General features: G+C 39.1%; 2 protein-coding genes across 2 annotated transcripts; one reads left to right on the top strand and one right to left on the bottom strand.

The window, feature by feature from the left end:
* Window positions 1–1,194: 1,194 nt before the first annotated feature.
* crb3a (crumbs homolog 3a) lies at window positions 1,195–12,369 on the top strand. Its single transcript, XM_053492790.1, has 4 exons — window positions 1,195–1,511; window positions 3,454–3,666; window positions 10,136–10,194; window positions 11,182–12,369. Exons 2-4 carry the CDS (start codon window positions 3,612–3,614, stop codon window positions 11,386–11,388), a joined length of 321 nt encoding a protein of 106 aa, XP_053348765.1. The 5' UTR covers window positions 1,195–1,511; window positions 3,454–3,611; the 3' UTR covers window positions 11,389–12,369.
* Window positions 12,370–15,080: 2,711 nt separating this feature from the next.
* On the bottom strand, window positions 15,081–18,126 carry tubb4bl (tubulin, beta 4B class IVb-like). The gene is made up of 4 exons (XM_053491836.1): window positions 17,952–18,126; window positions 16,845–16,953; window positions 16,532–16,642; window positions 15,081–16,414 (listed from the first exon to the last, which is right to left on the bottom strand). The coding sequence occupies exons 1-4, from the start codon at window positions 18,006–18,008 to the stop codon at window positions 15,357–15,359; spliced, it is 1,335 nt and encodes a 444-aa protein (XP_053347811.1). The 5' UTR covers window positions 18,009–18,126; the 3' UTR covers window positions 15,081–15,356.
* Between the last annotated feature and the right edge of the window lie 582 nt (window positions 18,127–18,708).

Genomic DNA, 18,708 nt, shown 5'->3' with positions numbered 1-18,708 from the left:
ACGTCTAACAGAAATAAAGAACGGGAGCTGTAAAAAAAAAACTGTTAGAAACTTGGATGAATCAAATCTATTGTTCATTATGAGAGGAAGAAAAGATAAGAAGGAGGAGGAGGAGGAGAAGGAGGAGGTAGGGGTGTGGGCGTGGCTTTAGTAGGCAGGTGCATTTTCCAGTCCTAAGCACAAACGCTGTGTCTATATATGTATATATGTGGGCATGTGCTTATCACGTGCCTAAGGACAAAATGTCCCTATAGGTATAGGAATATACAGCAGTTTACACTTCTCTTTCCTCAAGGAAAGTTAAGACTATCTATCTATCTATCTATCTATCTATCTATCTATCTTATTATTTCATTAATTATTTTTTCTCTTTTTTGTTATACCACTACAGAAGGTTTAGATGTAGGTGTGTAATAAGGCTGGATTAATAATGATGTTAAAGGAAATGACTCACAAGTATATAAAGACAAACCAAAATGTGTGTGTGTGTGTGTGTGTGTGTGTGTGTGTGAGAGAGAGAGAGAGAGAGATAGATTGAATGTATCTAAACTACAGCTTTTATTTTTCCATTTTGTTACACCAAGATTAAGACAACAGGAGGTTTAGATATAGCTATGTGCTGGATTAATAATAATGTCAGAAGAAGGTTCTTACAAGGATAGTAAGACAAACAAAAATAAAATGTGTGTGTAGAGCATGTTTCTATATATGGACCCAATGTACCCAAAAGCACAAGAATATCTGTCTTAAGTCTTCTATGAAATTTGGAAGGTGTGTGTGGGCATGAGGACCACAAAACAGGAACATCTGACAGTTTTCATGTTGTGTAGAAGTCAAATTAAACTAACAAACTAAGCTAAATGCGTGCGTGTGTGTGAGAGAGTGAGAGAAAGAGAGAGCACATTTCTATATACAGTATCTAAGTGAGGACCAAATATACCGAAAGGACAGGAATATTGTGTCTAGAGTCTTCTGTGAAATATGGAAGGTGTGTGTGTGTGTGTGGGCATGAGGATTAAAAAAACAAGAACATTTGACAGTTTTCGTGTTGCGTTGAAGTAAAATGCGCGTGTGTGTGTGTGCGCGCGCAGGTTGAGACTCAGGTAGTTATGCTGTAACCCGAGCCTGCACCATGTGATCAGCGCTGGGAATTTAGGAGGAAGACAGAAGGCAAACGAGAGAGAGACAGAGAGCGAGCGAGCGAGCGCACGCACGCGCGCGCGCATTAAACCTGATGCACTGATCCCGACATGGCCGTCAGTGTGTAACGGAGGGGAATAATAGTAATAATAATAACAACGTTAATACAAAGGATTAACCACAGAAACACGGGAAAACCTCGCGATCGGACGCATAAGAGCGGCGAATGGTGGGCGCGCGCTCTGACGGCGCGTTCAGGTGAAGCGGAAGCGACCTGCGCGCGCTGGAGTACACGGAGGAGAGAGAGAGAGAACAGACAGAGCTGGATGGAGCGCCGCGCGCTGAAGGCCCGAGTGTGATCAGGGAGGAAGGTAAAGCCGCGAAACACCTCATACACACTCTGTACAGAGCCGAGTATCACTGTAGTATGTGTGTGTGTATTTACTTCTGTTCTACACAAAGCAGGGGTAGGACTCAAGGTTCGAACTTACCCCAAATACACACAGCAGGGGCAGAGCCAAGGGTCCGAACTTACCCCGAATACCCAAGTGCACTTTCTTTAGACTACCCCTTAACCCATTGTGATACTCTGCACATAGACTGTATGTGTTGCATTATACTGTATACTATAGTTTCATGTTACACTTGGTCTATTTCTCTCTTACCTGAGTTAGTGTATGTAACAGGTGCATTGAGCTGAGTGCAAAAGTTTACACTCCCCCCCTGTAACTTTGTGGACTTACAAACTAGGCTATTTCACACTGGTTATCTATCTATCTATCTATCTATCTATCTATCTATCTATCTATCTATCTATCTATCTACTTTCTCCATCTATCTATCTATCTATCTATCTATCTACACAAACAAACGAACATCGCGCACAGATCGCTTGTGTTTCAGAGCTGATAATACTAAAAGGCTGTTTTAGCAAGTTAAAAAGATGGAATTTTTGGATTTCTGCCCCCATGTTCCTGAATGAAAAATGCAAAACAAAACTGTTTAAAATCTAAAAAGTTAAACATTTCATTTTGTAATCACATGTAAACAGGGTTTAAAGGGTTAAAGAGCTGTGGAAGGTAGTACAGGAATTGTAACAAATGTGTAAAAAAATATATATAGAGAGAGAGAGATCTGAGCACATTGTCTGTCTTAACATTTTTAGACATTTGTGTTATTTGTGATTACTGAGTGAACATGATACATGTGACAGGGATTCAGTGAAACAAAAGCTGTTAATTCATTGGAATAAAACTAAAAGACCTGAAAGTTGAAAAACTGATATGTCATTAAGAATCCGGACATAAAAGACACATTTAGGAACGTGTGTTAAACACTATTTGGACTGATTAAAGGGTACCATACAGTAGTATGTACAGTGGTATTCTACATTAAGCATAACCCCTTTTGTACCTTGAAAGATGAATATAGTTTACTCTAAAACCATTTTTATTAAATAACTAAAAACTAATTGTGGTCAAATTAGGCCTCTTAAATGATTTTGAAGCTATCCTTTAAATAACAGTATCTCGACGTTACCTCTCCAGGAAGAAGGCAAAGTCCACTTCAGTACCTTTGTTTTCTTAGAGCGTACAGTTGAATAGAAAAGTTTGTACCCTCCTTCATTTTTTCCGAGTGACTAGTGAACACGTTTACAATGTATCTGAATTCATGAATTGAAACAACTTGAAGAGTCGAGGTTGTGAACAAATGGAAATGAAAAATAAGTCAATGTAAGAACCAAGAAAAAGAAGTAAGAGGTTTTAAGGATGGTGGAGCTGAACTTTAAAGCTTATTATCATATAAGTAATGTAATATTTGACATATTTCCAAACGGCAACCTGTTAAATCAGAAATAAACCACAAACTAAAAGTAAAAATTGTTGCTTACACAAATTTACAGATTTTTTGTTATCTATGTATTATTAATACTGTATAGTATATTATTATTATTATTATTATCATGAATGAACAGCTGTAGAATTTAAAATTAGGCCTACAACGTTTGTCTTTTTTTTCCAGGCGGGTTAACTTTGAAACGCTCAAGGTCATTGTGCAAATGTATAAAAATTAGAAACGCTTGTAGGAAGGAGAAAGAAAAAATATTTGCTTTAAGGTGACTTTAAAACAAAATTCGAACATTACCTCATAGGATTGTTTTTTTTTTCTTATCAAAAGCACTTTGTACTTGAACTTGTAGCACAAGTTGGATATAAGGTGTAAGACATTTGGATTGAGCCGAATCGTCATGACACATCGCGTAAACAAGGCAGATGCACATTTTTAACCGAGGCGTGTGCTTTACTCCTACAGTTACGAGGAGATTACAGAAGCTGCTGTGATGATATTTGGCCCCAGCATGGTTTTCCCGTTAGTGCTGTCGTGAGCGTGTACAGGCTCGGGGGAGTGTCAGTGGGTCAGGGTGTTGGATTGTAAGAGTGTCAGAGGGTCCAGGCACACCGGAGCACGTCATGTGGCAGACGGGATTCATGGTAGACAATCATCTGCTCCGAATTCCCAGAATGGGTGAGTGAATACAGGTTATCTCTACAGCAGAGACTGAATGAATTACTAATCCTCCCTAAAAGTTTTGCAGAAGTAATGGTACTTTTCCTTCACTGATATTGTATTTCTTTTTTTTTATCTGGGAAGGTGTTACAGAGTGACCTTAACACACTCCGACACACCTTTCACCAGGGTTGTGTGTTTCGTTTTTTTTATTATTATTATCTAAGGCATGTGTAAGCATGTCAGGGTATTTCACAAACACTTTAAGTATTTAGGAGGTAAGAATCCGCCGTACTCGCTCTCCCAAAGAGCAAAACAAATAACCCCATGGCTGAAGTCAGTAAAGCCGAAGAAAACCTGCTTTGATGAGAGAGAGAGAGAGATCGGTCTCCTGTGACGCTTCACAATCACTAGACCAAAGATGACAAGGCACAAGGAATGCAGTGTTCATGAGGTCCAGCATAATCTCCCACAGAAACGCACGAAACATGACTCACAAGCCGAAAGCACTCGTAATGTAGCCAGAAATAAAATACCCCTACGATAAATACACACGAAGTGAGAGATAGAGATAGAGAATGTGTGTGAGAGAAAGAAAGGTTAACAGCAAACCAAAGCGTTAATCATTCACATGAGTAAATAATCACCCCCTCAAGGATGAAAGTGCACAAAGATAACACAGGAGTAGGTAACTTATGAGAATGGATTGTCCGTTGAAAGCAATTTGACCTATATTTTAGCAGGTGATGCACCCTCCACAAGACCAATACGTATTTAAACAATTACAGAAACAAGTTATCTATCTGCTATGATCTAACAAAAAGGGGGTTATAAAATTTAAATTTGCTCGTAAGGAGATTCTTTACGAGGTCGAAGTTTGAAAATGCTAGAATTAGGATTAAAATATATATAGAGAGAGAGACAGAGAGTAAGCCATGCTCTATCACTTTCATTTTTGTTTCTTCTGCACACCGGTATACATGGTAAACTATCGCGTTGATTGGCTATGTTGAGTGATGCTTATAGTTACGCCCACATTGAGGAAAAAAGCGCTAAAATTACTGGAACATTTCTTACTCTTAATTATCAATAAGCATCAGGGTCGGGGTAGAACTGTTACTCGTTGTGTGCCACGGTCCACCATTTATTGAATTTTTCTGTGCTTTCTAGATCAAAGGGATGGAATAACTATTTCATTCCTGTCAATCACAGCTACTTTAGCTAATTCTTAGTGTTCTTGAGTGAAGGTATGCAGAAGGGGCTGATAGCGCTTTACTCTGGTTTCTTAGATTGCTCCATAATGTAACAAGAGCTTGAGTGAGGCACATGGAGTGCTGAATGGTGGGTTGGAATTGGTTGGTGACAAGACTGAAAAGAAAATAAGGAAAAATGAAAAATACATATATAGATAGATAGCCCTTCTTGCCTGGTTACTGAATTTGAATAGAGTCCTTGTGGTTTAAGATGGATGATCATGGAGTTCACTGTGCGCATGGGGGTGTTCAAAGCTTTTAAAATGGTTTTATACCAGGACTCCATAGACTGCAAAATGTGGGACCTTATACACACAAGTGTGTGCCTGTCTCTGTCATCTCCAGTCAGGGTTATTTGTCACAAATTGGCCCCAGTCGAGCTCTAGAGACACGGCGGGATAAACAAGACACACAGGATGGGTAATAAAAATGGCTTCTGAGGGGGTCAGTGAAATGGGAGGATGTGAGAGTGCTTGTGACACGCACTGGAAGACCAACCCGTTCAGAGATATCGTGGGTTTATTAAATGGGATCTGAAAAGGAAAGTAAAGAAAACGAACAACACAAAAGTAACAAAGCTCCGTCGTCTCCTCGAGACCGGACGGGGATCTGAAAACTAAAAATAAACTCTCGTCCTCACTGGATTAGTTAACTCTTTCTAAAGGGTTTATGTCTTATTTATATGTCTTTTTAAACTGGATCGAGAGCACGGCGGTGGGTGGAGGCGGTGGCGTGCTGCTCATTCTCAGTTACGCTGGCTTCTGATGTGGACTTGGGCTGGGTCTTTGTCTTTGTGCTTTGTCTTTCTCTTTATAGTCCCTTATACCAGGCTGGGTGCTACCTAATGTTAGAACAAAATAGGGGACATAAATAAACCCGCCAATAGGTGCAGTGCATTTGGGAATCACCTGGCAACTGCGCGCCTGGGTGACCTCAGTAACAGTGTCCTCTCGCTGATCTGCCCCTTGCAAGACCTGGGTCTTTACAGAATGAGCTCAATCTGGAATGCCTTTTTAAAAATCCATTTATCCATCAATCTATACCACTTATCCATCAATCTATACCACTTATCCTGTGTAAGGTGATGGGGCACCTGGGAGCCGTTCCAAGGAACTTAGGGCACAACTTGGGACAACCTATTTCAGGGCACAAGCACACACACTGACACATGCAGTCACAGTTTGGTAACTCAAGTCAGCTTACACTGCATGTCTTTGGACTATAGGTGGAAACCGGAGGAAACTCACTAAGCATAGGGAAAACATGCAAACTCCACACACAGTGACCAGAGGCAAGAGTCGAAACCCCAAACCTTTTACCATTTCGGATTATGATCATTATGGATTAACGTGCATGAAGTTAATAAAGTACTGACTGAAAAAGCCATCTTAATCAGGTTTTAATGAAAGATTTTCAAATATCAAAGTGGTCATTCGTTTGATTGGAAAAATATATTAGTAATTGCAAAAAAATCTAATTCACAATATAGGCCTGTGAAATTATTTAATCGCAGAAGGATACAATTTATTACAGGTAATATAATGGGGATTGTTAATAATTTAAATATTCATGTATTCTTTAAAATATTTTTTTCTGTTGATAAATAAATATTCATAAATAGAGATGGGCTAAAATGGCACGCCTTTTGTGTGGCAATTCATGTATCGCTACTCTTCTACTTCAGAATCGATTTTTTTAAATAATTGTATAAGTTGTACTTGTTTGCATTTCAGGTGATTATACACTCACCTAAAGGATTATTAGGAACACCATACTAATACAGTGTTTGAGCCCCTTTCGCCTTTGGAACTGCCTAAATTCTATGTGGCATTGATTCAACAAGGTGCTGAAAGCATTCATTAGAAATGTTGGCCCATATTGATGGATAGCATCTTGCAGTTGATGGAAATTTGTGGGATGCACATCCAGGGCACAGATATACAAAGATGCTCTATTGGGTTGAGATCTGGTGACTGTGGGGGCCATTTTAGTAAAGTGAACTCATTGTCATGTTCAAGAAACCAATTTGAAATGATTCGAGCTTTGTGACATGGTGCATTATCCTGCTGAAAGGAGCCATTAGAGGATGAGTACATGGTGGTCATAAAGAGATGGACATGGTCAGAAACAATGCTCAGGTAGCCCGTGGGTTTAAACAATGCCCAATTGGCACTAAGGGGCCTAAAGTGTGCCAAGAAAACATCCCCCACACCATTACACCACCACCACCAGCCTGCACAGCGGTAACAAGGCATGATGGATCCATGTTCTCATTCTGTTTACTCCAAATTCTGACTCAAAAGAAATTGAGACTCATCAGACCAGGCAACATTTTTCCAGTCTTCAACTGTCCAATTTTGGTGAGCTTGTGCAAATTGTAGCAACAAACAAAAAATTTGTAGTGGAGATGAGTGGTACCCGGTGGGGTCTTCTGCTGTTGTAGCCCATCCGCCTCAAGGTTGTGCGTGTTCTGGGTTCACAAATGCTTTGCTGCATACCTCGGTTGAAACGAGTGGTTATTTCATTCAAAGTTGCTCTTCTATCAGCTTGAATCAGTCGGCCCATTCTCCTCTGACCTCTAGCATCAACAAGGCATTTTCGCCCACAGGACTGCAGCATACTGGATGTTTTTCCCTTTTCACACCATTCTTTGTAAACCCTAGAAATGGTTGTTTGTGAAAATCCCAGTAACTGAGCAGATTGTGAAATACTCAGACCGGCCCGTCTGGTACCAACAACCATGGCACGCTCAATATTGCCTTAAATCACCTTTCTTTCCCATTCTGACATTCAGTTTGGAGTTCAGGAGATTGTCTTGACCAGGACCACACCCCTAAATGCATTGAAGCAACTGCCATGTGATTAGTTGATTTGATAATTGCATTAATGAGAAATTGAACAGGTGTTCCTAATAATCCTTTCGGTGAGTGTATGTTGCAGTTCCCCTATAACCCTGCAGGTGGCATAGTCCAAACCTTTTTTACCACATTGGCAGGTGGCAGATTTGGTGTTAGCCAGGTTTGTTTAGAAATGTAACAAAATCTAAAAAAATAATTATTGAATCAGGATATTTATAAAATAGTTAGTGATACTAACGGAATGGCAGTATAACCCAAATCGGCACAGAGGCATGCTAATATTGGTTCACCTGGTCCCTGGTCTTTCCCATCCCCAATGACAAACATCCTTGTAATGAGATAATTTATCTAATTATTTGGTTTTAGCCTAGATAAATACGTTTGAATACATAATGGTACATTCAATAGTCAAATATGTACATGTATTATTTTTTGTCTTCAGAGAAGGACATCTACAGTATAGTTTATATATCAACAGATTGTGAATCGTTGTGGTGTAAATATAGGCTGTGTAAAGTACCTTTAGGAAAGCCATAACAAGTATTTGAAAGTGTTAGTAACTTATTATATTTATTATTTGACTAATTTCATTTAAATGTTTCATTATCCTTAAAGCAAACTGAAAATTTCAAATTTAGTTTTTGTATGTTTTATTGTGTTGTAGTTTTATTTTGTACCTTATGTAGATCCTAAGTGAGATCATGTAGGCCAAAATACAGAAGAACATGTCTGTTTGTCCTTGACCTGCATTTAAAAATAAGCTTAAGTTCAAACAAAACAATTTTCACCCTGTACAGTACATTCGTTCTTTGTCATAATTGGCGGCGTATGACCAGGAAGCATTAGTCACTTATCCACCTCCAGCTATCCACAATTCCGTCCAATCCTGATCTAAGCACATGGGATATTCCCACACTGATACCAAGTTTCATTCAAAAATGCCACATTATGAAGTTACAGTGTTTACATTCCTATGCACGTTGCTGTGATAAGGAATTTCATCTCTAATCTGGTATTGAGAAACGACTCATCCTGTGCGGTTTCTTTATGATAACGTCTCATAACGTCATCCTGAAGGCTGTGACATCCCGAACAGATTCACTAGCTGAACTGAACGTTTGTTTCTGATTAGGATTAGAAACGCTCAGTGTGAGTCAGGGAGAGGAAGTGGAAAATCCTGATCGCATTGCATGTTGTTTTATATGAAAGGTGTGTAGCTGCAAATTACAGGTCAATATTAAGTGCTAGGCTTGTCTACGTGTGCAGTTCGTGTGGTGGAAGACTATTGATAGATGGGTTTTATTTATTTATTTTTTTTTTTTAAATGAAGTTTTTATTGGTTTTCTTAAACATAACATACAAGTACAAAAATCCAACAACAACTAGGTTAATGTACTATTTACAAAACAAACACAAAAACAAAACAAACAAACAAAAAACAAACAAACAAACAAAAAGATAGATGGGTTTTAAAAGGTGATCGGAATCCTGAAGGTCTTCAGGAAATTAAGAAAAATAATAATTATTAAAAAGAAAAGTTTCTGGCATTAGGTAGCTTTTACATACTGATTATGTCCATTTTACTTAAACCAAGTTTGTAATGTACTTAATTCCATTTAAGTAGTTTATTATATATATATATTTTATAGTTATAGTATTATAAAAATATCGGTTAAAGAAATAAACTTTGCGAAAGTGAGGCGAGGTAGGAACAACTATCTATAACTGCTATAATGTAAGCTAGTTAAATATAACAATTAAAAGTTTAAAGAAGAACTATTAAAGCTATTAAAGTATATTTATAAATTAAATTTTATGTGCCAATGACTTTGTTTGCTTGAAAACTAATTGCATAAGCGCGTTTTTAATAATGTACAGCGCCATCTATTGAATATTATGATGAACTAATGATTTTTTCAAGAGCGATTTTTTTTAATGATATAAGGACATTTTCCAATTAAATTAGAATATTATGGAAATATAAAGTATGAACCAAAGATTATGTTACCTTAAGCTCGTCCAAAAACATCTGTGAAATCGCCATTAAAATCCGTTCAGTAGTTTTTATGTGATGCTTGATGGAGGCAGATTATTCGACCCCTGAAAGGGAACAGCCTATATCTTCAAAGCAAATATCTTCAATGTACAGAGATGGCAACTTTATAACTATATAGTTACTATATCTATCTATCTATCTATCTATCTATCTATCTATCTATATATATATATATATATATATACAATGTATATAAATATTTTTTTATAATTCTGTATACTTTCCTTTGACACCATAACAGGAAGTGTTTAATTCCTTACCTAATGTAGAAATATCCTGTTCAGTGTCCTCATCTTATCATGTCTTTTTTCTTTTTTTAGTGAACACGAGTATGGCGACAAGCACCACAGACGTTACCACTACAACACCTTCACCTCAGGTGAGTGAATACCTTAAAGTCTGGGGGTGTTGCAATAGAAAAGCATTAACCCCTGGCTTGCTCATCAGGGACAATCTGATCATTTTGATTTATACACATTTCCTCACAAATTTTATACTCCTTTTCCTAATTTTCTTTTAATTCTGTAAAGCAGCTTTGTGACAATGACCAATGACCAAAGTGATTTATAAAAAGGCGTTTAATGAAGGGCGTTCAAGTCAAACCAGGACATGTGATAAAATTTCTGGTGAATGCAGGTGTAAAAGTGATTGACAATTTCAGACACAGTATAGTAATGAGACACACACGCAAAAGTTTTAAAGCAGGCTGTTCACCTATGAGTGATGCAGTCATTCCTCTGATCATTGAGTGAGTGGAACACCTTATCTTTGATAATCGACAGATAAGAGACGCATCTGTCTGTGGGAACTATACACACAATCATTTGCACATTAAAGGAACTCAGACCTGACCTTGCTATTAAAGGAGTTCCTGGGAGGCCAGTGTTTCAGACATGAGGCATGGCTGTTTTGCACTGAGAAAACGTCCTACCTTGATGTCCAAGCACTGATGAAATGCTGGGATAAGTGCAATAGTGTAGCTGGTGAATCACAACTGTGTTCTGTTATTCCTCACAATCAAAAGTCCCATTCTGACTTGAACGGCCCCCTTTGTTTATGGTAGGATTCAGTCCACCACATAAACGTACATAACACACTTTTTTACACACAGTTACAAACATTCATTAAAACATAAAAAACATTATCTTTAAAAAAGCATTTATTTTGAATTTGTATAGCCAGCTTAACTACCCACTTCCAGTTTATGAATAAGATACATTTAGAGAATGTTTATTATTATCTAGTCCTGATCTTTACCAATGTGGATTTTGGAGATCTGGTAAAACTGATTGGGTCAAAATAAAATAAAAGGAAACTTGAAATCATGCTTTAATTATGTGTGTATATGTGTGTATGTTTTTTTCAGGGACCCAATATCGTAGCGATCGTTGTGCCAATAGTGGTAATACTAGTGCTCATCCTAATAGGAGTGCTGATCTTCCTGTTCTGCACGGTGAGGAAGAAGAGGCAGACGGAGGGGACGTACAGACCGAGTGCTGAGGAGCAGACGGGCGCACGCAGCGTCGAGGCCCCGAATGCACTCAAACTGCCCAAAGAGGAGAGACTCATTTAAGACACACCGAGTGCTGCCAGGACATGGTGTCGAAAAACACCCAGCATTTCAGAAAAAACAAAGTTGGATTTCTTTCGAATGAATCACAAAAGCACACATTTGTGTGTGTGTGTGAGAGAGATAGAGTGAGAGAGTGTTACAGCTGGTTACAGTTGCTGACGAGGATGTCACACCTATCATTCTTCACTGTTATACACTACCAAGAACTGAGGCGTGTCTATGTGTCATCCGGTCCAATTGGTTCATGAACTGAAAATCAAGACCAAAACTTCTCTAAAGGTTGGGGGTGTGATTACTTTTGGACTTTTATTTTTTCCTATTCTTGTTTTGGCCTGCTGCTGGATACTGGACTGCAAGGATAGTTTTATATATATATATATGTATGTATTTTAAAAAGAATTTATCTATGTTATATTCAATTTTTTTAAAATGTTGTTAGGTTAGTTAAAACCTGAACCACTAGGATTAAGCACAAGTGATTATTACCTATGATTTAAAAACCTGATTTTCCAGAAACCTCCCCAGCAAAAAAACACACACCATCTCGCTTTTGTTTCAATGAAACTCATCCTGAATGCACTTGAGTTAAATTTGTATTTGTATGTTTTTTTTTAACCACAAATCAGTCTAAGCAAAAATTCATTTTTGGACCTGAAGATAATTTATTTGGTTGTCGATTTCACCCCTTTTACCCAGCCCTTTCCAGTTAAGATGAATGCTAATGCTGTTTGCAGTAGACACAAAGCACAGCGGTTGAAAAGGGAAAAAGAAAAAAAACAAAAACGCTTGATTGCTTGTCCAAATTTGCAAATCTGGTCGAGAGATAAAAATGGAAAAACAAATCCAGGTGGTTAAACACAGCTGAAGACATTTCATGCACAGACATATTACAACTGTTTGACTGTACAAAAGCAAAGACATATATTAAATTATAATTTAGTAAAATGTACTTTCTTTGGATTTCTTTTTGCAACTTCAGGATTAATCTGCTTGGTTATATTATTTATTTGATTTTTTTAATTAAACAAAATTAATCCAGTAGTTACACAGACAGGTCCAGGTTTCCGATCGATGGTGTCACTTCTCAGATTATTGAAGATATCAAATTTATCTATAAGACGCTAAAATGCAGTTAGCATCTAACCAGAAGTGTTTATGTGGCAATAACAAAATAACAGTATGTATAAATACTCCATAAATAATTTAATAAATAATAAAATAGGGAAATAGGCTATGGGGTGATATGTACAGAGGTATGGATGTTTTATCTACAGGAGGTGAAGTAGGTGTCATAAATAGGACATGTGATATAGGCAACATTTAAAGTATATAGGCTGCATTATGCATGACCTGTCATATTAAGTCAGGTGTTATTCGCACAGGATAGTTTTCCTTTATGGCCAGTAGAGGAAAGTTAGTCAATCATTTGATAAACACTCGCTGTATGCTGGTTACTCCAGTTGTCGTATAAAAACATGCATAATTTGCTATAAACCCGCCCTGCTAAGGGTTATTTTTAGTGATATCAGGCGTCAAAATAAAGCTGAGGTATGCATCTTTCTTATTACGACACTGAATCCTGATTTAAATCTTCTAAAAATAGGATTTCTCTGAGTTACCTGAGGCGCTCCTCGCGAACAAACTCACTCTGGCCATATCATAGGAACCGGACATGATACAGTAATAAACTTAGTTTTAAAAAGGCACTTATTGAAGCAGGAACCTGACAATGTGACTTAATACCTGATTAAATGTGACCAGTACCATTTAAAATTGACAGGTGCTAAAAAGGAAATGACAATCTAATACATCATATACTAATAAAATAAAATATCTAATGCAAATACATCATTATGTATTGAGAAGATATATAATTGCAATAATTTTAAATATATTAAAATTGCATTCTATTATGATATATCTTATTATTATTATTATTATTAGCCTATTATTATTATTATTTTATGCCTTATAATGCCTTAATTGACAGTGGTGTAAAAGTTAATGAGATACATCTGTTTGTTCAATTTATGACTAAAAGTAAGTGATATAAATAAACCACTGCATGTTAATATTTTATTAATTTCATGTGCAAACAAAATACAAATTTGCAGTTTTTAAAGTAATCCACAAACATCATATTACATTTGTGGGAAGTTATCGCAATTTTCAAAGCTGATGATTATCACTTTCGCACAAATGTAAATAATGCCTGTAAACGTAACAGTAACTAATTATTACGATAAAAATTTTTTGTTCATTATGGGTGTTCATTAAGTGTTTTTTCATGTATTACATACTGTATATTAACAAGTCTTACATGTATTATTCACTTTGTTAGTTTATTAACTACTGCTGTATTTTCGAATGTGGTAAATCTTTATTTTTAGGTAATAAAAAAATAAAAACATGAAACCGGTCAGTGGGACTTCGGCACACATCTGAAGCAGCACCGCGTCTCTGCTCCGAGGACATTCCTGAGCGTGGCTATAATAAGGGAAGTCATGCGTCGCAGGTCTCGAACCGGCTTCAGTGTTACAGATGCTGATGAATGTGAGCATTGTTGTACTCGGTGGTTCAGGGGAGACAGGAATTGGGACAACCGAGGAATTCTGAGATAGCATGTACCATTTGGGAAGTGCTGACAGAGACCTACTCATCAGATTCCTGGGTAATGAAAGCACAAGAAAGAAAAAAAATGAAAGTGTCCAAAAGGTTTGTCTTGAGTAAACAGGGAACAGCAGGATGTAGAAGTAATGGAAGATAAATTGTGTTCATTTTCTACTTTAGCTGAATGTAAATGAAGTGTTCGAATAGGGGGAATTTCAGTTAAATCATTGAGTGCAGTCAACCTAGAGTCGACTTTTTTGCCTCACAAACAACTCATTATGTTATTTTTTTCAAAACGAGATCATTTTGAGATTTTTTTAACAGCGCAACTGGGTTATTCTAATAAACAATATTATAAGTCTTACGTTTTAGTTATATCTACACATAGCATGGTTGAAGTGCACTGGCAGTGAATTGCTGTTTAGGGTGAAAAAATCCTCTTTTTGCTGTGATCTTATCCAGAAAGAGATCCAGCCTTTATGGATGCAGGGTTTCATTCCAACCAAGCAGAAGTCACACCTATTCCACCTGTTTAACTAATCGTTCCTGGATCTTAATAGCCTATCAAGTTGTGGTATCTGGATGGATAAAATGAAAAGCTCTTCCCTCATTGGCCATTACCGGATAAGATCTCCTGCAGGGTGATGTAATGCCCTCAATGGAGTCATTACATGCAAGCTCACTCTTAATGGAGCAAGAAAGCATTAGTGCTCTCTAGGCTGCAATACAATAAATAAGAATCGCAAAACAATGCTGTAGTGCGCCCTTAAAATGAAAGGATATTTGATAATGCCTTCTAATCATTATGTCCAAAATAATAAGATAAGTGCCGTCTAGGGTACTCTTCCAGTGGAGAAAATGTGACGCAGTGAGTTATTTTGTGAGTTACTTTAAATAAATGAGATGAAGAGCCCCCTAGGGTGTTTTTTACCCTTGCGTGTGATGCCTAGCTGTCCAGTGTGAACAGAATAATCTTATAAGAATGTTAATCAGCTATGGGATACCGGCATCATGTTGTATCTTGTGTATGTTAAGTTTACACATGTGAGATGATAAATAAGCACATAACAAGATTCTTGTGTGTAGAATTAGCCTTTATTCAGATTTTGAAATGGGTTTCAGTGAATCACACATCTGAAGGCTTCACAGTTGATAAAACATCTGGAGCTGATGCAGTGAACTCACACACAATGTACAAAACCAGAAAGATAAATGGACCAAAAATAAATAAATTGCATGATTAATCACAGCTGTATCAACCATGACAGTGGCTGGAGACGTGACAAAAATGATCAATTATTTTGTGAACACCTGAAATGAGATACAGATGGAAAGGGGTAAGGGGGTATTGTTTGGATCTAGGCGACCTCCTCTTCGCCCTCCTCCTCGAACTCGCCCTCCTCAGCGGTGGCGTCCTGGTACTGCTGGTACTCGGAGACGAGGTCGTTCATGTTGCTCTCAGCCTCGGTGAACTCCATCTCGTCCATGCCCTCTCCGGTGTACCAGTGCAGGAAAGCCTTGCGCCTGAACATAGCAGTGAACTGCTCAGAAATGCGCTTGAACAGCTCCTGGATGGCTGTACTGTTGCCGATGAATGTGGCGGCCATCTTGAGGCCACGTGGTGGAATGTCGCAGACGGCCGTCTTGACGTTGTTGGGGATCCACTCGACGAAATAGCTGCTGTTCTTGTTCTGCACGTTGAGCATCTGCTCATCCACCTCCTTCATGGACATGCGGCCACGGAAGACAGCAGCCACGGTGAGGTAGCGGCCGTGGCGCGGGTCGCAGGCCGCCATCATGTTCTTGGCATCAAACATTTGCTGCGTGAGCTCAGGTACAGACAGAGCACGGTACTGCTGGCTCCCCCTGCTGGTCAGAGGAGCAAACCCGGGCATGAAGAAATGCAGACGTGGGAAGGGCACCATGTTGACGGCTAGCTTGCGCAAGTCTGCATTAAGCTGCCCGGGGAAACGCAGGCAGGTCGTGACGCCGCTCATGGTGGCCGAGACCAGGTGGTTCAGATCGCCGTAAGTGGGCGTGGTCAGCTTCAGCGTGCGGAAGCAGATGTCGTAGAGTGCCTCGTTGTCAATGCAGTAGGTCTCGTCAGTGTTCTCTACCAGCTGGTGCACGGACAGCGTAGCGTTGTAGGGCTCCACCACGGTGTCGGACACTTTGGGCGAGGGCACCACGCTGAAGGTGTTCATGATGCGGTCGGGATACTCCTCGCGGATTTTGCTAATAAGCAGTGTGCCCATGCCTGACCCGGTGCCGCCACCCAGAGAGTGAGTGAGCTGGAAACCCTGCAGGCAGTCGCAGCTCTCTGCCTCCTTACGCACCACATCCAGTACAGAGTCGACAAGCTCCGCCCCCTCAGTGTAGTGGCCCTTGGCCCAGTTGTTTCCAGCACCACTTTGTCCTAAAAATTAAAAGAAATAGATGTAGAGAAATTATATCATTTATTTAAAAAAAGGAAATAAATAAAGATTTATATGTTTTTTTTTAAACAGCATTTCATCTTTGTTCATCTTCTCACCAAACACAAAGTTGTCAGGTCTGAAGATCTGTCCGAAGGGGCCGGAGCGGACGGAGTCCATGGTGCCGGGCTCCAGGTCCACGAGGATGGCACGGGGTACGTACTTCCCACCTATGCACAGGGGGACGGGTTAGGAGGTAGAGAAATCTCCGACCACAAACAAATCACAACTCTTACACAGCTACTTTTTTCTTTGTTGTTAATTGAAACACTATAATTTTGTAGTAGATAGGAATCTGGATCTATGCAGGGATGCCTGGATCCATGCCTAATCCTTTAAAACCGGTCGCGACTGCTGATTACGTGTCAGTACCTGAAGCCTCATTATAGTAAACGCTGATTCTGTCCAGCTGCAGGTCGCTGTCTCCGTGATACGACCCGGTCGGGTCGATACCGTGCTCATCACTGATCACCTCCCAGAACTGAGAGAGGACAGAGAGAGAGATAGAGAGAGAGGAAGAAAAGTCATTTAGGAATGTGCAAAATTAAATTCATTAACATAAAAGGTTTTACAGTATTTTTATACCTTAGTGATAGATATTAATTATGTCATTATGCAAAATAAATAAATAAATAAATAACGTGTGGAATGAATGTTTCTTTAATGTTACAAAATGCATAAAACAACCACAAAGTGGTATTTATTTTTTGAAATTCAGTATATATTTGGAAAACAAGCAAACAATTGACGAAGATCAAATAAAAAAAGAAGAGGAATAAGATATTAAATTCGACAATGGTGGTTAAATCAGGAGTTATAGATTATAAACCCAAATATCTCTATCTATCTATCTATCTATCAGCTAGGGTCATAGCTTTCTCTCTCTCTCTATCTAAATCTATATCTATCTATCTATCTATCTATCTATCTATCTATATATATATATATAGAATGACGTCACCTCTGTTATTATGTTGCCATGTGTAAAGCCGTAATTCGAATGAGAGACAATGTAACCAAAATTAACCGTCAAAAATGAAATAATGCAGTTGTATAGCTACATAAAAAATTAGAATGTAATAAACAATGTACGAAATTCCACCGAGAATTAAAACAACTGGAGTGGATAAAATATAAAGAAAAAAAAGGAAAGCTATTTGAGTCTAAATGTCGGAAAATGGCGACAGTGTCTCCAGGCGTCTCTCCACCCCCATCCTCCTTCACAACACACAAACCCAGCATTTTCCCCCATGCAAAACTAATGCATTCATCACATTTCAAGCATTAGTTCACATTGAGTGATTTGCACAAGTTAAAATCACAGTAAATTCTCCAAATGAATGAGAAGGCATCCCGCTCCATGTTCACCCCCCACGGAGACATTCTAGACGATTCCTTCACACACCCGAGAGACACAGGGGTGGGGATGTGTCCGTGTTCTGCATGCATAGGCTCAGTTTTAGGCTGTAAAATCTTTACCTTTGCTCCGATCTGGTTGCCGCACTGTCCGGCTTGCAGGTGCACGATCTCGCGCATGTTTGCAGCTGACAGAAGAGAAAAGCAGAAGAGAAGAAGAAGAGGAGAGCACGAGAGCGCACCGCACGCGAGGAGGAGATGGACGGAGTGATAAAGCAGGAAAGATGCGTCCCTCTCTCGCTGTGTGCAAATCCACGCCCCTATTGGCTGAGCTCTTCCTTTTTACTGGGCCGCAATCCGTGGTGCAAGGTGACGTCATCGCCATGGTAACCAAAAGCGGAGGAGAGAAGGAGGACCCTGAGCGCGTGGAAACACCGGATAGGATGCACCGGATCCGGAGACTGCAGTGATGAAGTGGACAAAATGGTGCATGGGTGTTTCGGGTCAGACGTAGAGAGAGTGATGTGCTGCGGGTGTTAGTGCTGAAGGTTAACATCTCTCATCTATCACCGGTGATGCTTCATCAGGGTGGGCCCTGCTGGGGCCGCGTGTTACAGGCCACAGTTACTTTAGGCCATTTAAATTCTCCAGGTATTAAATATGTATTCATATATGGGCGACATGTGGGCGACACTCTTTATTGTGCAGTCACCAGGGACGGCATCTTGCCAGGGATGGCACTGAGCATGTAGGAAAACAAAGGAAATAACATTTCAGAATGATAATAACATTTGCAGTCTCAGTATGCATGTCGCAGGTATTCATGTCACTGTGTGGATCATTCAATCTTGTTGGCACCCTTATTTTAGTTGCCATGAGG

Source organism: Clarias gariepinus, chromosome 3, assembly GCF_024256425.1.
Source record: "Clarias gariepinus isolate MV-2021 ecotype Netherlands chromosome 3, CGAR_prim_01v2, whole genome shotgun sequence".
NCBI classification, from domain to species: Eukaryota; Metazoa; Chordata; class Actinopteri; order Siluriformes; family Clariidae; genus Clarias; species Clarias gariepinus.
The sequence above is the reverse complement of the archived record's forward strand: the minus strand, read 5'-3'. Positions and strand labels throughout refer to the sequence as shown.

Coding starts and splice junctions, on each gene's coding strand:
- crb3a (XM_053492790.1), top strand. CDS start 3,612: ATGTGGCAGACGGGATTCATGGTAGACAATCATCTGCTCCGAATTCCC. Junction 3,667..10,135: donor GCTCCGAATTCCCAGAATGG/GTGAGTGAATAC, acceptor TTCTTTTTTTAG/TGAACACGAGTATGGCGACA. Junction 10,195..11,181: donor CTACAACACCTTCACCTCAG/GTGAGTGAATAC, acceptor TGTTTTTTTCAG/GGACCCAATATCGTAGCGAT.
- tubb4bl (XM_053491836.1), bottom strand. CDS start 18,008: ATGCGCGAGATCGTGCACCTGCAAGCCGGACAGTGCGGCAACCAGATC. Junction 16,643..16,844: donor TTACTATAATGAGGCTTCAG/GTACTGACACGT, acceptor CCCTGTGCATAG/GTGGGAAGTACGTACCCCGT. Junction 16,415..16,531: donor ACCTGACAACTTTGTGTTTG/GTGAGAAGATGA, acceptor TTTAATTTTTAG/GACAAAGTGGTGCTGGAAAC.